Raw genomic sequence first — 19654 nt, 5'->3', positions numbered from 1 at the left:
GTTTATTAAATTGTTTGTTCATAGTTAAAGTTAACTGTAGTAGAATGTAAGAATAAAAGGCAACAATGTTCCATTGGCATTGGGTTGTTGAAGTCAGGTCCTACCCTACCTTTTCCTTGTGGGCTTTTTCACCCCCTGGCACTTTAGCAATGCACCCATGAAAGTCCAACAAAAGCATTAAATACAACCACAGCTGTGTTGGGTCCAAGTCACCTTGAAAAAGTTGAAATGAGCAATATTGAAACAGTAACCTAGACGATAGAAATGGTCAGGTAGTCGGTAGTGTAAATTATGACTTAAAGGCACAAACATTAAAAACACTTCTATCAGTCCAAATAATATTGATATAGTGTTTTAATTGTCTCTCTTTCTTTGAGGAAAGACTCTTTAGATATCTGAGGGTCATTAAGGAAAGTGACTGGACGACTAAGTCTAGCACACAAACCAAATTAAATTGATATAGTGCTTTTATTGTCTTTCTTTCTTTGAGGAAAGACTCTTTAGATATCTGAGGGTCATCAATGAAAGTGATTGGACGACTAAGTCTAACACACAGACCATTAGTTCAGTTTCTCAGGCGCAACACAAAACTTAATGGGAAAACACAGGAGAATTTTCATGGCCTCAAATGACATGTTTGTAATGTAGTAAAACTTTGTCAAGGATGGTCTTGAAGGTGATCCAAGGAAATTTTGTTGCTAATATGAAACAAAAGAAACATGACTGACGGACTGAATTATGAGAATTTATAAAACAATTGATTAACGTTAACATTTAGGTCTGCTCTGAGAACATCATCAGTGTACGCTTAAAGGAGCATTCCAGAGTTTTAACCAAATTTTAAATCTGAATATTTCGAAAAGCAGAATAGCTATAGAAATGTTACTAACATTGTTAAATGTAAAAAAGTATTCCTCTGCCAAATCTGCTAGTTTTTAATTGGAACCACTACGACGTATGAAAACTAAAATTTGGTTCTAGAGTCGCCATTTGATATGGATACTAACCTGTTCTGTGACGGCATATTGATACGTATTTAACTTGGTTCTATATGTGTTGATCTTGGTAGGAACCACTTGTAAAAAGTACTGGTAAATCATATTGGCTACAAAAAAGAAAGAAAAACACATTTTGTTTCTTCAACGATGCTTAAAAGAGAAATGAAATAAGACACATCTCCTATAACTGACTTGTGCATAATATTTTAACCAGGGGAGATGAGGAGGGGTAGAGTGGGGGAGGGGGTGCGGACAGGATATTGCAACCATTCCTAGTTTACAGTACATCAAATATACCTGATATTACCCAAACTTTCTTCAACTTTGTATTAAAAGTTGCAAAAGATAGCATCATTTTGCATCTAAGCATTCAAAGTTGAGTAAGTAGTCATCACATCTTGATCCTCGCTACATTCACTCGTTGCTTAATATACACACAGTAATGATATTGTTCATCTACACTGCACACAAGTGTGTAACATGTTTTTTAGATCCTCCTGCAAGCAGGAACTCGCAAAGAAGCCTAATTGGCTTATCAAAGCCGCAAGCTGACCGAAGTCAGTCTCTTAGATTCATATTTAACGTCCATGATTATGAATTGTCAATTATCAACAACTCTGTAAATGGACGACATACATTAATCTTGGAGTGACTCGAACTCAGGGCATTATGATTGAAATGGCACCGGCGTTAACCACAGAGCTAACACTCCTTGAGACTCTTCAACAAACAATTTACTCTTTAAATACTCTTTAAAATAATCTTTAACATACAATACAACTAACATACAATCAGTTATTCAGCAGGGGCGTATCCAGGGGGGGCGCAACAGGCACGCGCCCCCCCTATTGGCCGTCACCAAAAAAAAAAAAGTTTAGCAAAAAAAAAAAAAAAAAAAATTGATGACGACCTTTATGTGAGATGTCGGTGATCGCTCAACCCCCCCCCCCCCTCCCGTATGCTTTATTTTTTGTTTGCCAAAAAAAGGTTCTGGCGAAGTTCGGCGGCATAATAGTTTTAGAAACATAGATGGTAATTGTGTTTGTATTATCACTATAAACACTAAGTGACATGCCAGCCATACTAAATTGTGCATTTTGTGTCCATATTTACTGGAAATGTTGCTTATTATTAAGGTCGAAAAATGGATCACATATGGCCATGGGCGGCGATCCTGGGTGGAGGGGGGATATATCCCCCCATGAAAATGGGTGGAGGGGATGTAATGCACCATATCCCCCCCCCCCCACCAAATGCCAGGGATAAGAATATTTTCATGCCTACATTTATGCATCTTCGTTAATGTACGGCTCTTTTTTAGCTTCATTTCTCGCCTACCATAAACGCGGTGCGATCTTTTCAAATAAAGCGTCTTTATAAAGCAAAAATAGTTGACTGTAGGCTTCATTGGCCCTATAACAACAAAATGTATTATTGCGCCCACGGTATTGATATAGTACATATATGCACCCTCATAGTATTCATATAGGCCCTATAGTAGGCCTACACACGTACATGTTCCCTCGAACAGCTGAGAATCTCATGTAACCAGGGTAATGCTTAATATACGTTTCACCTGGATGCCCTAGCAATCGGTACCTAGGAATGTAACTATGTGTAATTGTGTATTGCATGTGTATAGGCCTATAATAGCCTGCATGAGGCCATTTTCTTCATCGAATAATATAAAAGAGCTCTCGAACATTCTAACGTTGCGCCTGAAACAAGATTGACAGGGGCAATTTTCCCAAAATAATACCCGAAATTAAAAAAAAAGTATTTTGGATCCTGATTATGAGATATTTCGGACATGACATCCCTATTTTAAAGTTGGGTATATGCCGCTTGGAAACCTCGGGAAGTGCCGTTTCCGGCCATCTAGAGGGTTTGTTAATCACAAAATTTTCTTGTACGCTTCGCTTCATGGTGGCGCTACGCTAAGATAGTCAACAAGGTCATATCCCCCCCCCCCCCACTCGGAAGTACAGATCGCCGCCCATGCATATGACACCATTTTGCATTTCAGCCCTTCTTCGAAAGCAAAAATTGTACACCCCTCCCCTTAGACCCATCCCCCAGGACGGCGATCATTCATGCCTGACGCCCCCCCTATTGGAAAATCCTGGATACGCCCCTGATTCAGTGTACAGCAGGGGTTCTCAATAGGCAGTCTGAGCCTTTGAAAGTTTTTAATCCAGAGACCACCCCTACAATTTTGCACGAGACGAATGTATTATAGTGCATGCCTAATGTATTATAGTTTTGAGTACCACACCTACACTGCATTTTGTTCAATCCAGTAGCAATTAGAATTTTGACTTTTTTTGGTCCTTCTGGTCAAACCAAAAATGTTCTCTGGCTCCCAGTATTTGCATGGTCGGGCATAGCTAACACGGAACACAGAAATTTTACTGAACGTGAATAAATACGATGTGACCTTGAAAAATGAACAGAGAATATAACTTACAATCATTAGATATTTTCGAATCACCATCTAAAGGGTTGATCACGCCCGTTCCCGGTACACCAAAGGATAAGTGATCGATTCGATGTGAAAAGTTTTGCGCTGTGAAAAAAAGAGACCAAACAGATCAAAACTTTTGAAACTGACATATCTCAATTATACATTGTATTGTCAATTAAAACCAGTGTAAGGTTACCCTTCTGTGCTTTTGCAAATGTTAAGATATATGTATGTATGTATTGTATGTATTTTAGATCCTCCTGCAAGCAGGAACTCGCGAAGAAGCCTCATTGGCTTATCAAAGCCGCAAGCTGACCGAAGTCAGTCTCTTAGATTCATATTTAACGTCCATGATTATGAATTGTCAATTGTCAACAACTCTCTAACTGGACGACATACATTAATCTTTGAGTGACTCGAACTCAAGACCTATGCATCAGTTTTGTGAGTGTTTACCATGGAATTCACGAAATGGCTTAAAGTGTTCCCTCTTCTCTGTACTAGTTTACATTCAGGATATAGTGTCCAGAATAACTCACCTACTCCTTTACCAATCATTGATATATGAGCGTGCCCCCTGTTGAAAGGAATGTTCTGTCCGATAGTGACGTGGAAGTTACCAGCTACCTAAAATGTAACAGTTTGAAACCAAATTCTTCTCTCAATAACTTTAGCACTCCTTTAATACTTCTTAATTGAGTTAAATTAGCACTTAAAGAGAGTCTTGTTAGTTCTTATTAAGTTTGTTTTGCTCTCTTTCTTTTTTGTCTAGTTTTCCTTACAAATTTCACAAGCCGACAACAGTTTATCAAACTCAGGCACCCGTGACAGACCTGACACCCAGACCAAAGCCATTTGTGCACTTCCATAAGAGTGAGTTTGGAAAGGAATTACTTAACCACCGGTTGAACTGGAAATGGACCTCGGGAATAATGATTCTAGTATTTTAGCAGGGTATGGGAAAGTGCACCAAATGTACTTAAAATAGTTGTCACTACACAAAACTAGATTTAATGAGTATAAACATATGTCACAGGTTTGCAGCGCTTCCATGGATAACTGGGATGAAAAACTGTTACGTTACCGAGAGAAATAAACTCAGCACAGACTGCTGCAAGTTTCATTGCATTTTCTTAACTTCCATTATATTGCCCATGGCGGTGATCTGATCGAATCCTAGCAAATCACACATACTAATATGTTTGTCTTATATCTATCAATTCTTTTTCTATTCTTTAAAGCATATTGTCAGGTATTATACCATTAGTTAAAACTTTCTCTCTAATTGTTTTTAATGAATTACAGGACTAGACAGGTAAGGGAGGGGGGTTGTTATAGTTAGGGGCACAAAGGTCTTGCTCTTAGGGATAGAACTGACTTCTTCAAGATGTAATTCCATTGATCCATTCTTACTCCTCCTTTCCTACAGTGGTACTTATATTCATATCTCTTGTCTTTATGATAATATTATGATAAACAAGTAAATAAAAAAGAACTGAAATGTAACGGGAAGATGAGGTCATAACGAGGCCGTGACGACCGAAACTAAACTGATCTCTATTATACCACTCCTCTGTATCTCCCTACGAGATGGAGGGTTACTGTACGTTGCAAGTTTGACCAAATTTTGGTTAATTTCTCACCTTATTAACAGTAATGGATCCATGAATTCTACATGCATCAAAAGGTTTTTCTAATTTCGTAGGCACTGGCCTATCATGTGTTAGACCTTGATAACCTGCCTTCAGCATCACTTCCTGAATAGCCTGCTCTTCGGCCACGGCCTCACGGATTTTCCTTATCGTGCTAGAAGAGGCAAAAGGAAAAAAATTATCAGGAATTTGCTGCGGTTGTTATCGATTTGAAACAACTTGTCACATTGTTACTGTTTATTTGAACCTATAGCACCATCAGGGTATTATAGGCCTGATTTTGTATGTGTTTCAACCACTTTAAAGTGGAGCAACGTGCAGACCATCACCAAAGCTATATCTGATGAGAGGAGCTGGTCGTTCTTCTTTGCTGAGTTAGTTTTTCGAGAGAATTCCACAACAGATGGTGAATACATGGAGAAGCTCTGTTCCAGCACGGAAAATTTACAACCACGTGTGAGCTTTGCAAGTATGCATCATTTGCATAGATTTAACAGCATCATACAAATGAAACTTGTACGTAGAAATTGCGACCACATCCATCATCACAAATACTTTTTTTTTCTTTTTCCGATTCAATTCAAAATTTATTTCTCATGTGATCGTACTGAAGAAAACATAACACAAAAGTAAAGTAGAAAAATAGCTGAATATGAAGGAGACTAGAAAAGAGAAATACTGACAATGGGCTGTAAAGAAAAACGATACTGTACGACAAAGAAGCTTCAATTCAACAAAGATATTGACAGATTACAGACGAGAATGTAACAGGGCAGAAGAAAAGAAAAGGAACCAGAATGCTGGTTTCGATGATGTAACATAAGCAGTTTTCTTCATGAATCTGACCTAAAGTATAGTGAGGGTGTACAACCAAATAAGTGAAATAAGAAAGGGATTAAGGCACTTACTTCATATTTACAGTGTTCAAATTGTACGATTTATTAGTTTAATACTTGTGTATTAGACAAGCCAGTGGTTAGTTCTTAGTATGCCAACCCTGCATGATTGTATAGTGTATTTTTTATAGGTACATGCCACTATCGGCATTATTACTCACTACTTTGCTATTACAACTATTTAATACCACTTATCTTAAGTTTATTTAATACTCACTTATGCCATTCATTCTCCTCTTCACTCATAGCAAAGTAAACTGGATCAGTCTGCATGCTGTTATCGTAATTGATAGCTACATCTCCGGATATATCCACTACGTCGGCACCAAGGTCTGGGGGGGGGGGGAAGAAGGAAAAAAAGGGCGAATATATTCACTTTTATTTTACTGATAACAAAAATAAGAATGGTTTTGTCGTAGATATTTCACAATTTTTGACTTATTCAATGTTCACAGACCCAGGCTACGAAATTATCGAAACGACATTTTAATGTAAACTTTACAGACTTGTCTGACAGCACTAACTTATCTCCTACTTTTGTAATTCCTGTTTTCACAATGGCATAAAATCCATCTTAAATTGAGTATTGAACCATCAGGATAAAACTTTTCAAAAACCGCTTTATGGTGGTAAAATATTACGTACATCGTGAAGGTGAATTCTTCTGCTTGAAAATCTCAAGATTTAGAAAATAAATTTTGGCATACAACACTCACAACAAAGAAGTGGGGAGGGGAGGGGGAGGGGAAGAGCACTGGACATACCTTAGACCCTCCCATGGTATAGAATCCATGCTTCTTATTTCTGTTCAAAGCTATGACCCATCACAAGGAGCTGCAAATACATCTACTGTCGGACGTAAGATTTAAGACTCCTTACATTTTACAATTATCGACTTTGCCGTTTGGACAAGCTGAAACCGTAAAAGATGTGATTATACATTCGTGAAAACCTTCAATGTTTCTAAGCAATCACTTACGAGCACAATGCATAGCGACAGTCAAATCGGCATTTATTTGAAGTTTGCTGTTCAAATCAGCATCCACGTCATATTGATATTTCATCCGAGACTTCAAGAAAAAGCGAACCTCGGAGACGACCAGAACAGCAATCAAAGAGAATGTTAGAAGAGCAACTGGGAAAGAAACAAAGATAGAAAATGAGGTTGTCGCAAACTTGCATGCTGAGTAAAAATTCCACACATGCATTTCATTATTGCATTCTACATATTGATCAGCATAATTCTCTTTTGGTATCAGAAGGGAGAATGTAGTAAGTCTATATTCAAACCTCATTAAAGGGTGTGAAGACTCGCGCAAAAAGAAACGTCTTATGCCGGTAATTTGACCTAGTTTCGTATGAGGTGTAACAGAAGTGTTAAACACCACCATCGACCCCAGAAAATACACACACAGCTTGCTACCGTCGGTAATTAGACACTAGTGTACAGTCAGTACATACAGCTGCGGTCAATACCCACAGCACAGTGAACAAACGATACAGTGATGAACATCTCATGTCCAGCTAAAGATAACAAGGTATAACGTTTCATTACTGTCTGCATTTTGTAGCGACACAAACAAAACATCACTTGCAAGCAACAGAAAGTTAACTTTTTCAGATGGCGGCACGCGGTTTGGGGAGGGTCTTCGATGCCTTTAAGTTAGAGCCTTCTGCAGGTAATATCATAATGGGAATATCCCTAGTACAGTACTTGTACTCATGCTATTGTACTGAATACTACTAAGACTGTTAAGTACCCACTGGTGATATCATCAGCTACTTCTTTTCTCATAAGTTGATTTTTTTTCTAAGGAATGAAGAAGGTTACACCCCCCGCCCTCCCCCCCCCAAAAATAATATATATTTTTTTTTACAGGGTTTGCTTGCAAAGTGTGAGTATATTGGTTAGTTAACATACCATGAGAATGTTCACAATTTTCATGTTAAACAAAGTTAACTCAATGACACTATACATCAAAGTAAACTGTTTGCCCAAATTTGATTTATATGTGACACAAGATATTCATGTTTGCTTTTAAGGATGTTGATCGATTGAACGACTGAGTGATCGATCAAATTGATTGATTTATGAAATGACAAACCTGTTCCACCACCAGCAGATGCTTCTTGGTAATCTTCTGGGACCTTTGCAAATGCGTCCAGCTCCCTCACGACCTTCAGGGTTTGCTTTCTGTTAAGTCGTCTCATTATTGATCCTTTCACTTTATGTTTCCATTTCTTTGAAATCAATAAACTGCATGGATTGATAAAATGTAGGATGTATCTGCAAAAACAGGGAAAAAAACATGAGAATACATTTTTCTCGAAAAGGATGATGCAGTGTGTGTGTACCCACACAGTAATCTATAGATATATATTTTAAGTACAGGTATCAAACAGTCCCCTGCAGTGTAGCATATTAAAGGGTGTGAAGACTTGCGCAAAAGAAACAACTAATGCCGGTGATCTGACCTAGTTTCGAACGAGGTGTAACAGAAGTATTAGACACCACCATCGATCCCAGAAAATACACACACAGCTTGCTATCCTTGGTAATTAGACACTAGTGTACAGTCAGTACATACAGCTGCGGTCAATACCCACAGCACAGTGTATAAACGATACAGCCATGGACATCTCAGGTCCAGCTAAGATAACAAGGTATCACGTTTCATTACTGTCTACATTTTGTAGCGACAAGTACAAAACGTCACTTGCAAGCAACAGAAAGTTAACTTTTTCAGATGGCGGCACGCGGTTTGGGGCGAGTCTTCAATGCCTTTTAAGTATGTATCCCACACAGCAGGGCCATAGGAATCAGATCACAATGTGATCAACAACTTAACCATTTTGAAAATGGTATATGCTAATATATACATATATAGTCTATCAACTTTACATCCCAGTTAAATTGACATACAGTATTACAGTTTAAATTGACTTATAAAGTCTTTTGAATTTGACCAATTTAAATAAGTGTACATGTTTCATAATTGTCAATATCATTTGACATTCTTAACAGTTACCATAACCAGATTAAATATCTATGGATATGTCAAAAAACAGCATCTACAACAAGTCACACCAGTTTATATTAATGATTTACCTCATTAATGAAATTTGCTATCACAATTTCGAGAATGATTGACAGCTCTGAAGTTATTCATGAATGTCGAACTGCTCATGTCTTGCCACACAATTTTTAAATAGTCAATGTTTAAGTTACACCAGTGATCACTATTAGTTTCTTGTGACAACTGATCCTGATTAAGACGGTTACAACACAGAGTTAAGGTGTTCTGCTATCGCCGAGGTCTATATATGTAGCTGTAGTGTTGGCTAGTTAAAGTTAAAGGAATAAAGGTCTATAGCCTAGCTACTGTACAACTTAGTTAGCAATATATTTACATTGTTGACAAAAAACACACAGTACACTTAAGCTATCATGGGCCTACAGCAGTGGCGATCACTTGAAAAGAATGTAGCATCGTTATATACTTTCAAGCAAATTCACCCAATGCAAAGCCTGGGTACGAAAAAAAAACCCGAACAAATTGATCAAAATATCGCACAACTGGTATTCTAGCAAGGTAACTACAGTATGACCGTGAGCAAAGTGTCCCACGTAGCCATTGATAGGCCTATCATGAATGTAATTTGTGCATGTAGCCTATGTATGTAACTTAGACCTATGCTTGAATTACTAGCCTGTATGTATGACTGTATGAATACGTCATATTGACGCAAATAGTGCATTTTTATCGTACAAAAAAATTGGGTTTCTTTTAGCTGGTAAGGATTATTTTTTACCAATGTCATCCGAATGTGTTGTTAAAGCTGTAGCGCACAGGATTAGAAATTAACATTGATAAGTATGGCACGCCAAGAGAGATGTAAAACAAAAACAGTAGGCAGTGTCAGTTTTTTCCAGTATACCTTTCAAACAATTTATTAATAGAAAGTTTAGAATAAACAATTTAAAAATAGGAAATAAAATCAATAAATATGTATGAAAGTGAGGTCATAGAGTTACGGATATCTTCCCATAATTTCGTTATATGACGGTTTGTGCTTTCAATCACCTTTGACCTATGGTGAGTTTGACTCTGTATAGCGAGTCATCACTGACTGAAGCCCAGAAGTCCATTCCCTGACCTACAAACACATCAGTTTTGAAGTTGGTTTGGATTTAATTTACTTTAATGAACTTACATAATGCGAAAATTGAGAACCTAATTGCCAATAATAGGCATGATGACTTCGGCCATGTTGTCATTTTGACATGCTTTAAAAACCTTTGGCCTCTGACCATTAGTGGATGTCACAAGTGAAAAGAATTAAAACCCATTAGGCATACATACACTAAATTTGAAGTCCATATTCCTTTTTTAGCTAGCGTGATATGGAAGTTGGTGAGATTTATGACGAACCGGTCACAGACGACGAAGGTAAGGTAGAACGACTGTATCTGTAAATGATGGAGGGAAATGGTCAATTTAGAAAGTATGGATCGTTCTGTCAGCACGCCACACCAATTAGTTATAAATCTTTCTTGTAGTTTATGCGTAGCTGTACGTACATGGGATGACCTAATGGTATTTTATATACATATATACATACATAATAGGGAATTGACATCTCCGCTAAAAGGTCATATTTCAATGGACATACAAGGGAACTATGATATCCTGGTCAAAGAATACGGTGGTACAAAATCTCAATTAGCCCTGCTTCCCATATCTTCCATCCAGTGTCAATCATTAATGTTGTCATACCGGTCAATTCTACAGGGTTCGTCGGTCCCGCCGACTCGAAAATACATTACAGGGGTTGCAACCCATTTGGCGGATATGTCTAATTCTTTAATTCGGGCCTTCTACTCCACGGTGGGTTTTTAAAGTGTTCGTTCACTGAAAAATTACCAAACCAATAAATGAAATGAAAAACAGGAGTGTATGAGTATGGAACGCCGAAAGGGTTGTATTATGTTAATTGTTTAATTCTATGCTGCCTGTTGACGTCTCCTTTGATGTTGTTATCTCCTTTGATGATGTTGTCTCCTTCGATGTTTTTGTCTCCTTTGATTTTTAGCCTTAGTTAGTATAACCATAGTAGTATTTAGTATCATATTATTAATATTAAAATGTGTTTAGGTGCAACTTCAAGGAATGTGAGCCATAGTGGGCTAATATAGTGGGCATATCGGTGCTCAGAATTATATGTTTACCATAGATATACCACAGATAATGATGCAAGCAACAAAAATGCGTTAATGTGAAGTATTTATTATGCCCCAACCTGTCAAAGGGTATACCCGCATTGACAAAACTATCAGCTAGCCAAAAGAAATATCGCGGAGAGAGACTCTCGATCCATGCATGAAACTGCAATGCGCTGTTAATCGGGTGAGTATAAAGAATGTAACTTTTTAATTAGAAGGAAATCATATAAATAGGTGTTTCTTGTGGCTATATATATGGGTAAACATGCATAAAACCGAAATAAAAAGTTTCGTATTTCTTGCTTGGCAGCTCATGTTACTTATCTATGGAATTTACTATGATCCTTCCGAAATGTATCAATCATGGATCCTGAATTAGTGTGCAATACGGATCAACTCTGGGAATCAAAAGTTATTTTCTATTGAATGTAATTTCGATTAAGTATCATGCATTTACGTACAAATATGTCTTTGGTGGAACTTATGCAATCTCTCGTTATTGTAAACAGTTGAACCCGCATATCTAGTAAGAAAATATGTGTCATTTATATAGCTTGTCTTATACAGCTTGTCTAAATTTGTATCGCATTAAAGCATTTCCAAGAACGGTAGGATATATTTCTTATCAACGAAATTAACACTGAACTCTGGACCATGCATGTGAACATCCATTATCCGAATCGTGCATTTTCCATTTCCGTGAATTTTCGAGCTGATTTTACTTTTTAATTTATATAGTTCAGCAGTATCGTCAATTAGTAAATCATAATCTTATATATTTGATATTTACTGTAAGCCTATAATAAAATACCTGCTATATATCTAATATCAAATCAAATCTATTCTTTGGAGGGCTCGACAGCTTGTTGAAGGTCCATTTGATTCTAAGGTGCTTTATCAACAGTACATGTAGTAATTTGACGTACGTTACTAAACTGGTCGTCCTAATGTGGTTGGCCCGACGGCAGATTTAATATATGGCCCATCTAGATATCCAAATGAAAAAGCCATGAGCCTTAAAGAGCACATGGGGAACGTTTGCTTTACCGAATGAAATTATCAATGTACTTTAGCCTCTTCGCCACCTAACGTCCGACGTGCCAGCCTCGCGGATGGTTGGTTACTTTTCCAGTACTTCTCCCATGGGACCCGGGAGGCTGCACCGGCCTAGTCACGGGACTGACTATGAACATATGAATAATAAATAAAAATATAAAAAATAGAGTTGTTGATATATAGTCTTGACTTAGTTGTCGATAGTGTCACGGTGAATGTAGGCCAAAGTTCCATTTTATAAGTACTTATTCGTATTCATATGATTGATGTAATGTATTTGTCAAGAATACACACGAAAAAAAAAATATTCATACCTAAGTCTGTAATTAACTTGTCATATGAATTTCTTTAGAAAAGCGGGTACAATTTTCCATGTTGCGTGCCTACAGGCTGATACTGTTTTTCAGCCAAAATATTCTCTTGTCGCAAAGTTACTGCAGGCATGATGATAGGCATGCCAAGGTCAGTAGAAAAGTCATAGAGAAGATACAGAAGGTTGTCACGGAAGCTCATGTAAGTGACATTATAGAAGGATATAGCCTATTTACTACTGTCATATCAGCATGGTTGCACATTCCTACTATTTTTCACTGGAAATAAATAAATATTCATTTTTAATTAACTTTAACCATTCCAATTGAATTGACTCTAGGATGACGTCCACTGACAATACATTGAAACGGATAGGCCAGGAACTTTCATCTCGAGGGATGCCAATGATCGGGATATTCTACGCCACTCTCAGTGCTATTTGCTTTTCCACTGAAGACATGATACTTTACCAAGTTATTGAGAACTTTCATCCAGCTTTCATATTCGTCTGTAACTCATTTGTAGTCCTATGTCTATGTTTAATGTTTGCTATCATTGTAAAACTTCGTTGGCATCCAGTTTCTTCCACCCAAGTTTTGCTGATCATTCTCTACGGCAGCTTTGATTTTACATCCCAAATAGCTATTTCTTTATCTATATTTAGCATTGGTCCAGGCAATGCCGTTGCGTTGTTCTTTACACTCACAATTTTCTCTGTAATTTTCAGTGTTACTTTTCTGAAGGTCAAACCGCGATTAAAAGATTTATTCTTTGCAATTTGTTCAACCGGTGGAGTAGCACTGATAGCTTTGGCACTGGCACAGGAAGATTTATCCAAAGAAGGATTCAGCTTGCCAACACCTTACGGCATATGCTCGGCCATCGTGGCTGCAATGTCGTTTTCAGGATCGCTTGTTGCTGGGAGGAAGCTAGCGTGTTATGAGAATTCACATTTTCTTGTTAATCTTCTGTCATACTCTTGTCAATATCTCCTGATTTCCATGATTTTGTGTTCCTTCCTTGATGGTTGGTCTCTACCAAAGACACCAAGAGATGTTTTGACGCTTTCAGGAACTGGTGTGACTACCTTTGGTGGGTTTCTATTCGGATATCTTGCCGTCTGTAGGGAGAAACCTACCACAGTCTCTATCATATTAACATCAGAAATTGTTATGACCTACGTTGGACAGTTCATTTTCTTCAATTTTAGTTTCCATTGGCAGATACTAGCTGGATCTGTCTTAATAATATTTTCGTGTATAGGTACAATTTTCAGTGAGGAAGTTGATGAGATTTCTGACCGTGAAGCAGTTTCAGAGGTTGAAGGTAAAGAAGAGGATGAACAACGGCCAATATTGAAGTAAAACTCAACTTACTGCAAGATCTTTTATTTATCTTTAGCATGCAGCGACACCATTTGAAAATGATGGAGGTGAATGACACTGAGGAAGTATGCCATGTTCTGTCAGCATGATGCTTTGAAAGAATGTGTTTATTGAAACTGATGAGTGCCTGCTATTAAAAAAATGGTCGTGTGACAATCCATATCTATATACGTTTCGTCTTATTAATACTTTGCACATAGCCTTTTGTTTTGTGGAGGGCAATTTAAAAGTAATATAAAATGATGTTAAGAAGATACGGTAAAAGAATATGCGGGCAAATGAAAGTTTAAGTACTTTCATCAAATCTATGAAAGTCAATCTATCGTCGATTGCATGTTACATATCTATGGGCATGTTGGTTTATCGTTCCCAAACGATACACCTATAATATTAATCAGTTCTCTCATATAAATTATATACAAACGTTATAAACAAAATAAGTTATGTATAAGCTCATTTCTGGTATATCTTATTAAATTTGAGTATGAAATATTCAATATGAAATGGAATATGAAATTTGAATAATTTGAATATGAAATATTCAATATGAAACATTCATCCTCTGCAAAAGATCCTGCTGGGATCAAAACGTCAAGCCATCTTACTTTTACATATTAATTTGAATATCTTAGATATTAATTAACTGATCTGTGAGTCTGTGATTTGTCTGATTGCACTTTGTTCTTCACACTGATTGTAAGTTCACAATGGTTAATACAATAAGTGGAAGAAAGAAATGCAGTCTTAACTAATATACATTGCCCATTGCAATGTGTTTTTCTGTGGCGCATTACATAGGCTATCATCATATTTCTTCTTGCCTAGAGGCAAATAAAGGCCTCCACAGAGCGTCTCCATTCGTCTCGGTCAGAATCTGCGTTTCTGGTCTCATTCCATGATCGCCAACCAGTTTCTGGTCTCATTCCAAGATCGCCAACAAGCGATGGTCCACTGTCTTGTCCTGCGCCATGTTGTTTTTGGTCGCCCTCCCTTTCTCCTGCCCCTGGTGCCCAAGTCATGCTGCTGTTGCTTTCGTTGTTTGGGTTTTGGCGCAATATATGCACAATGAATTTCCATCTTCTTTTCTTTATTTCGATGCTTTTCGATGCTTCGATGCATTACATAAACTTCTCCTGATATTTTATCTTGAACTATTTAGTTGTACAGTTAGTTGTATACGGTCGCGCTAGAAATCAATGTACGAAACAGATTGTTTGAGCTCTCTATAGTGTTCAACAGACGACTCCGGCGCTAGCAAGATCATGCATGTATATTAATTAATGTGCAAACCATTAGCTGTTATACGTTGCTGCAGGGACATAACTATTTTGCACGATTGAAGTAAATTGTATCAAGGCTTACATGAGGAAATGAAGACACTTTTGAAATGCAACAGTGAATTTAGATCGCGTTGCTAATAAAAAAAAATAATCAATGTAAATGATCAAACCCGCATGTTAAACGTGAGTGTTGGGTGCTTGCAGTTTCTGATATCAATTATTCAGACTTTTCAGGATAAATATCGTTTTAAAGCTCAAGATCAATTTATCGAGTAATATTTAAAAGTCGTAGAGACTTGTACGTAGAAAGTTTTCGCCAATGATATTACCTATGGAACGCGAAAAGGGCAACCATATTTCGTTGTCTAAACTAAGTTTGTTGCAGTCTAAACTTAAGTTGTTGCTGCTGTTTTACCACGTTGTTGCTCAAACTCACGTTGTTATTTTAACTTCCGTTGTCTAAACATACGTCGTTGTCTAAACTTAGGTTGTTGCTATCGGCGCGGTTCAAAATTGCTCAACCGCGTAATGTAAACCAGAATGCAAAATGCATTGAGGTTTCGATGACTTCAGTACACTAGAAAGGTGTTAGTATAAGCAGAACTAGCTGTTACTATAGAAATGGCCCGAACAACCATTTTGATACATTAACACTACGGCATGATAAACACAGGTCAGTCTACTGTACGTGGCTATACACACCTGCACCAAAAACAATAGGGGTCTTGGAGGTCCAAGTCGAGTCCATTTGGAGTCACCAAACGCAAACTTGTGGAAACCTTGTTTTATAAGCTACCGTATCTCCCACAGCCAGCCAGGCTATCAGATAACATGTGCGTTAGTACAACTCATACGAGTATAGGAGGCTGCACGGTAAACAACTTTTAAAATGTTATACTTATAGGTTATGCATATACGCTGTGAATGTTGGAAATCAAGTACAACGTCGAGTGTCTAGACAAAGTACCAGCATAAAACTACTGCACTATTAAACTGATTTCATTGAGCCCCTCCAACAATGTGTAGAGGTAATCTGGGAATGTAAAGTAAAGTAAAAAGTCAAGTAAAACGAGTGTCGAGACAAAACTGCCAGCATAAAATACTGTACTTTAAATTGAATTATTGAACCATTACATGATGTCTGGATATGTTGTGAATGTCGGCAATCAAGTAAAACGAATGACAGTAATATTACTAAAGACAAATTTTTCGTCCCGATCGAACACCAATTGCGTTTATTATATGACCTATACTTTTACTAGTGTTTATAGTTGAGAAGATGCGATCTTATCACTGCCTGTACTTTGTGAATGCTCTACACAATATATATATTGCGGATGCCATCCAGTGCCCTAGCTTCGCTGTTTTACAAGGGCTGCCGTCCGACCTTCATTTCGCCTGCCCTGCCACTCTTTCCTCCTCTCCAACTCCGTATATAGTACCTCGATGCTTTGACCTGCTTTGACCTCTTGTTACTCACGAAGCGCAGACTACATCCAACCATAGAGAAACTGATCCAACATTTACCCTGGATGCTTTTCAGTATTTGGAAACAACCAACTCCACGAAAATTATAGTATTTAAATAACATTTTTACGCAATGTCGAAACTTCAATGACTACTTTTGACGATGTATGACTGCAGTAGTTTATGCACACGAATTAGTGTTGCACCAGAATCATGACTTGAAGCACGTGGTCAAAGGGACCGCAAAAATTTACGCAAGTTTGCAACGAAGAAATAACTGTGGTATAAATGCACATTTTACATTATCAACTCTCAAAAGGGAGAGAACATAACATACTGTGAGACTTAAAGTCCTTTTCAGTATCAGAGATGTTGTGGTTGCTTCCCGCAAAATTCATAGATTGTCTCAACTCATAACTTTCTGTGATAAAACAATTATTCAAATATGACATTAACAATATAAATGTAAATAACGTCCTCGGATTTGTATCAACTATCATGTAAATATCGTTAACAACGTGATTTTGTTCGACAAATCAGGTTGTTAAGGATATTTACATGGCTGTTGCTACAAATCCGGCATGACATTAACGATTACCCACCCCCCCCCCTTTTCGCGTTACATAGTTAAACCATCATACTTTGCGTTCATTGAGCACTGAAGATGCAAGCATTTTTGCAGACAATGGGTAAGGGACTATTAACCAAACAAATCTCGGGAAATTTGAGAAAACATCATTGGCTGTATTTAGCATGAAAATCTCTGTAATAGATATGTTGTTAGCACTGCACGGAAGCAACTTGCGGTTGATTGTTATAATTTTTTTGGAAAAGAAAGAATGATGTTCGTTCACAATGTGGTCACAACGGAACTTTAGATAGCAACGAAAGTGTAGATATCAACGTGAGTTTAGACATCAACGTAAGTTTAGACATCAACGAAAGTTTTAGACATCAACGTGAGTTTAGACATTAACCGTAAGTTTATAAATCAACGTGAGTTTAGACATTAAGGCGCGTTTAGTCGTCAACGTGACTTTAGACATCAACGCAAGTTTAGACATCAACGAACAACAGCAACATGGTAAAACAGCAGCAACAACTTAAGTTTAGACAGCAACAAACTTAGTTTAGGCAACGAAACAAACTTAGTTTAGGCAACGAAATACGGTTGCCTTTTTCGCGTTCCATAATTACCACGTTTTCTGCATATAATACTTTTCACTGGAAATTCAAAGCCGCCGATCCAGTGGTTTGTATAGGTTTATTGACTATATACTGATTATTGTTATTTAATTATTTAATTAATTGTTATTTATTTCAAGCGGATCTTAAACACGGTTCACTGGTAACGGAGTTTTATTTGTTTGTCTCCTTCTATGTTGTTGTTCCCTTCGATGTTGTTGTCTCCTTTGATGCTGTTGTCTCCTTCAACGTTGTTGTCTACTTTGATGCCGTTGTCTCCTTTGATGTTGTTGTCTCCTTTGAAGCTGGCGGCGCTGTTCACTTTTATGACGTCAAAATACGTAAACAAATTCAAAGAATTTAGTGCTTCAGAGCTAGCTAAAATGTCCGAGAGATACCGACTAGCCCATCTTGAAAGGGCCAGGTTATACGAACAAAATGAAAGCAGAAATGATGGTAATCTCTGTAAAATCGGTGCAGAACATACGAAAGTCTTTCAACCAAAGAAAAAGAGATTATATGTGGTCAAGTTACAGGCATGTACCTAGCCTAACATTATGTATATAATTTATAGCCTTAGTTAGTATAACGTTCCCCATAGTAGTATTTAGTATATTATTATTAATATTAGTTTAGGTGCAACTGCAAGGAATGTGTGCCATAGTGGGCTTATATAGTGGGCATATCGGTGCTCAAAATTATATGTATACCATAGATATACCACAGATAATGATGCAAGCGACAAAAATGCGTTAATGGAAGTATTTATAATGTCCCAACCTGTCAAAGGGTACCCGCATTAAAAACTATCAGCTAGCCAGAAGAAATATTGCGGAGAGAGACTCTCGATCCATGCATGAAACTGCAATGCGCTGTTAATCGGGTGAGTATGAAGAATGTAACTTTTAATTAGAAGGAATTCATATTAATAGGTGTTTCTCGTGGCTATATATATATATGAGTAAACATGCATAAAACCGAAATAAAAATGTTTCGTATTTCTTGCTTGGCAGCTCATGTTGGTTATCTATGGAATTTTACAATGATCCTTCCGAAATGTATCAATCACGGATCCTGAATTATTGTGCAATAGTAAGAAAATATGTGTCATTTATATAGCTTGTCTTATAAAGCTTGTCTAAATTTGTATCGCATTAAAGCATTTTCAAGAACGGTAGGATATATTTCTTATCAACGAAATTAACACTGAACTCTGGACCATGAACATCCATTATCCGAATCGTGCATTTTCCATTTCTGTGAATTTTCGAGCTGATTTTACTTTTTAATTTATATAGTTCAGCAGTATCGTCAGTTAGTAAATCATAATCTTATATATTTGATATTTACTGTAAGCCATAATAACATACCTGCTATATATCTAATATCAAATCAAATCTATTCTTTGGAGGGCTCGACAGCTTGTTGAAGGTCCATTTGATTCTAAGGTGCTTTATCAACAGTACATGTAGTAATTTGACGTACGTTACTAAACTGGTCTTCCTAATGTGGTTTGCCCGACGGCAGATTTAAGATATGGCCCATCTAGGTATCCAAATGAAAAAGCCACGGGCCTTAAAGAGCACATGGGAACGTTTGCTTTACCGAATGAAATTATCAATGTACTTTAGCCTCTTCGCCACCTAACGTCCGACGTGCCAGCCTCGCGGATGGTTGGTTACTTTTCGAGTACTTCTCCCATGGGACCCGGGAGGCTGCACCGGCCTAGTCACGG

General features: G+C 37.4%; 2 protein-coding genes across 5 annotated transcripts in view; one reads left to right on the top strand and one right to left on the bottom strand.

Annotated features, from left to right (window-relative positions):
- Window positions 1-9949, bottom strand: part of LOC139969720 (endoplasmic reticulum-Golgi intermediate compartment protein 2-like) — a 16781-nt gene extending 6832 nt beyond the window's left edge. The window contains exons 1-8 of one of the 4 annotated variants that reach the window (XM_071974909.1): window positions 9824-9949; window positions 8116-8297; window positions 6990-7145; window positions 6228-6342; window positions 5106-5268; window positions 4002-4089; window positions 3466-3564; window positions 1008-1105 (exon numbers count right to left, since the gene is read on the bottom strand). In XM_071974909.1, coding sequence (XP_071831010.1) covers window positions 1008-1105; window positions 3466-3564; window positions 4002-4089; window positions 5106-5268; window positions 6228-6342; window positions 6990-7145; window positions 8116-8221 — 825 coding nt within the window. In that variant the 5' untranslated portion in view covers window positions 8222-8297; window positions 9824-9949. The other 3 variants (XM_071974910.1, XM_071974907.1, XM_071974908.1) reach the window with 3 other exon arrangements.
- A 2835-nt stretch (window positions 9950-12784) lies between these two features.
- LOC139969717 (solute carrier family 35 member G1-like) lies at window positions 12785-18671 on the top strand. Its single transcript, XM_071974903.1, has 2 exons — window positions 12785-12803; window positions 12943-18671. Coding segments are annotated over exons 1-2 (1026 nt in total). The 5' UTR covers window positions 12785-12801; the 3' UTR covers window positions 13967-18671.
- Window positions 18672-19654: the final 983 nt, after the last annotated feature.

This window comes from Apostichopus japonicus, chromosome 7 (assembly GCF_037975245.1).
Source record: "Apostichopus japonicus isolate 1M-3 chromosome 7, ASM3797524v1, whole genome shotgun sequence".
Classification (NCBI taxonomy): Eukaryota; Metazoa; Echinodermata; class Holothuroidea; order Aspidochirotida; family Stichopodidae; genus Apostichopus; species Apostichopus japonicus.
This window is presented reverse-complemented; position numbering and strand designations above follow the sequence as displayed.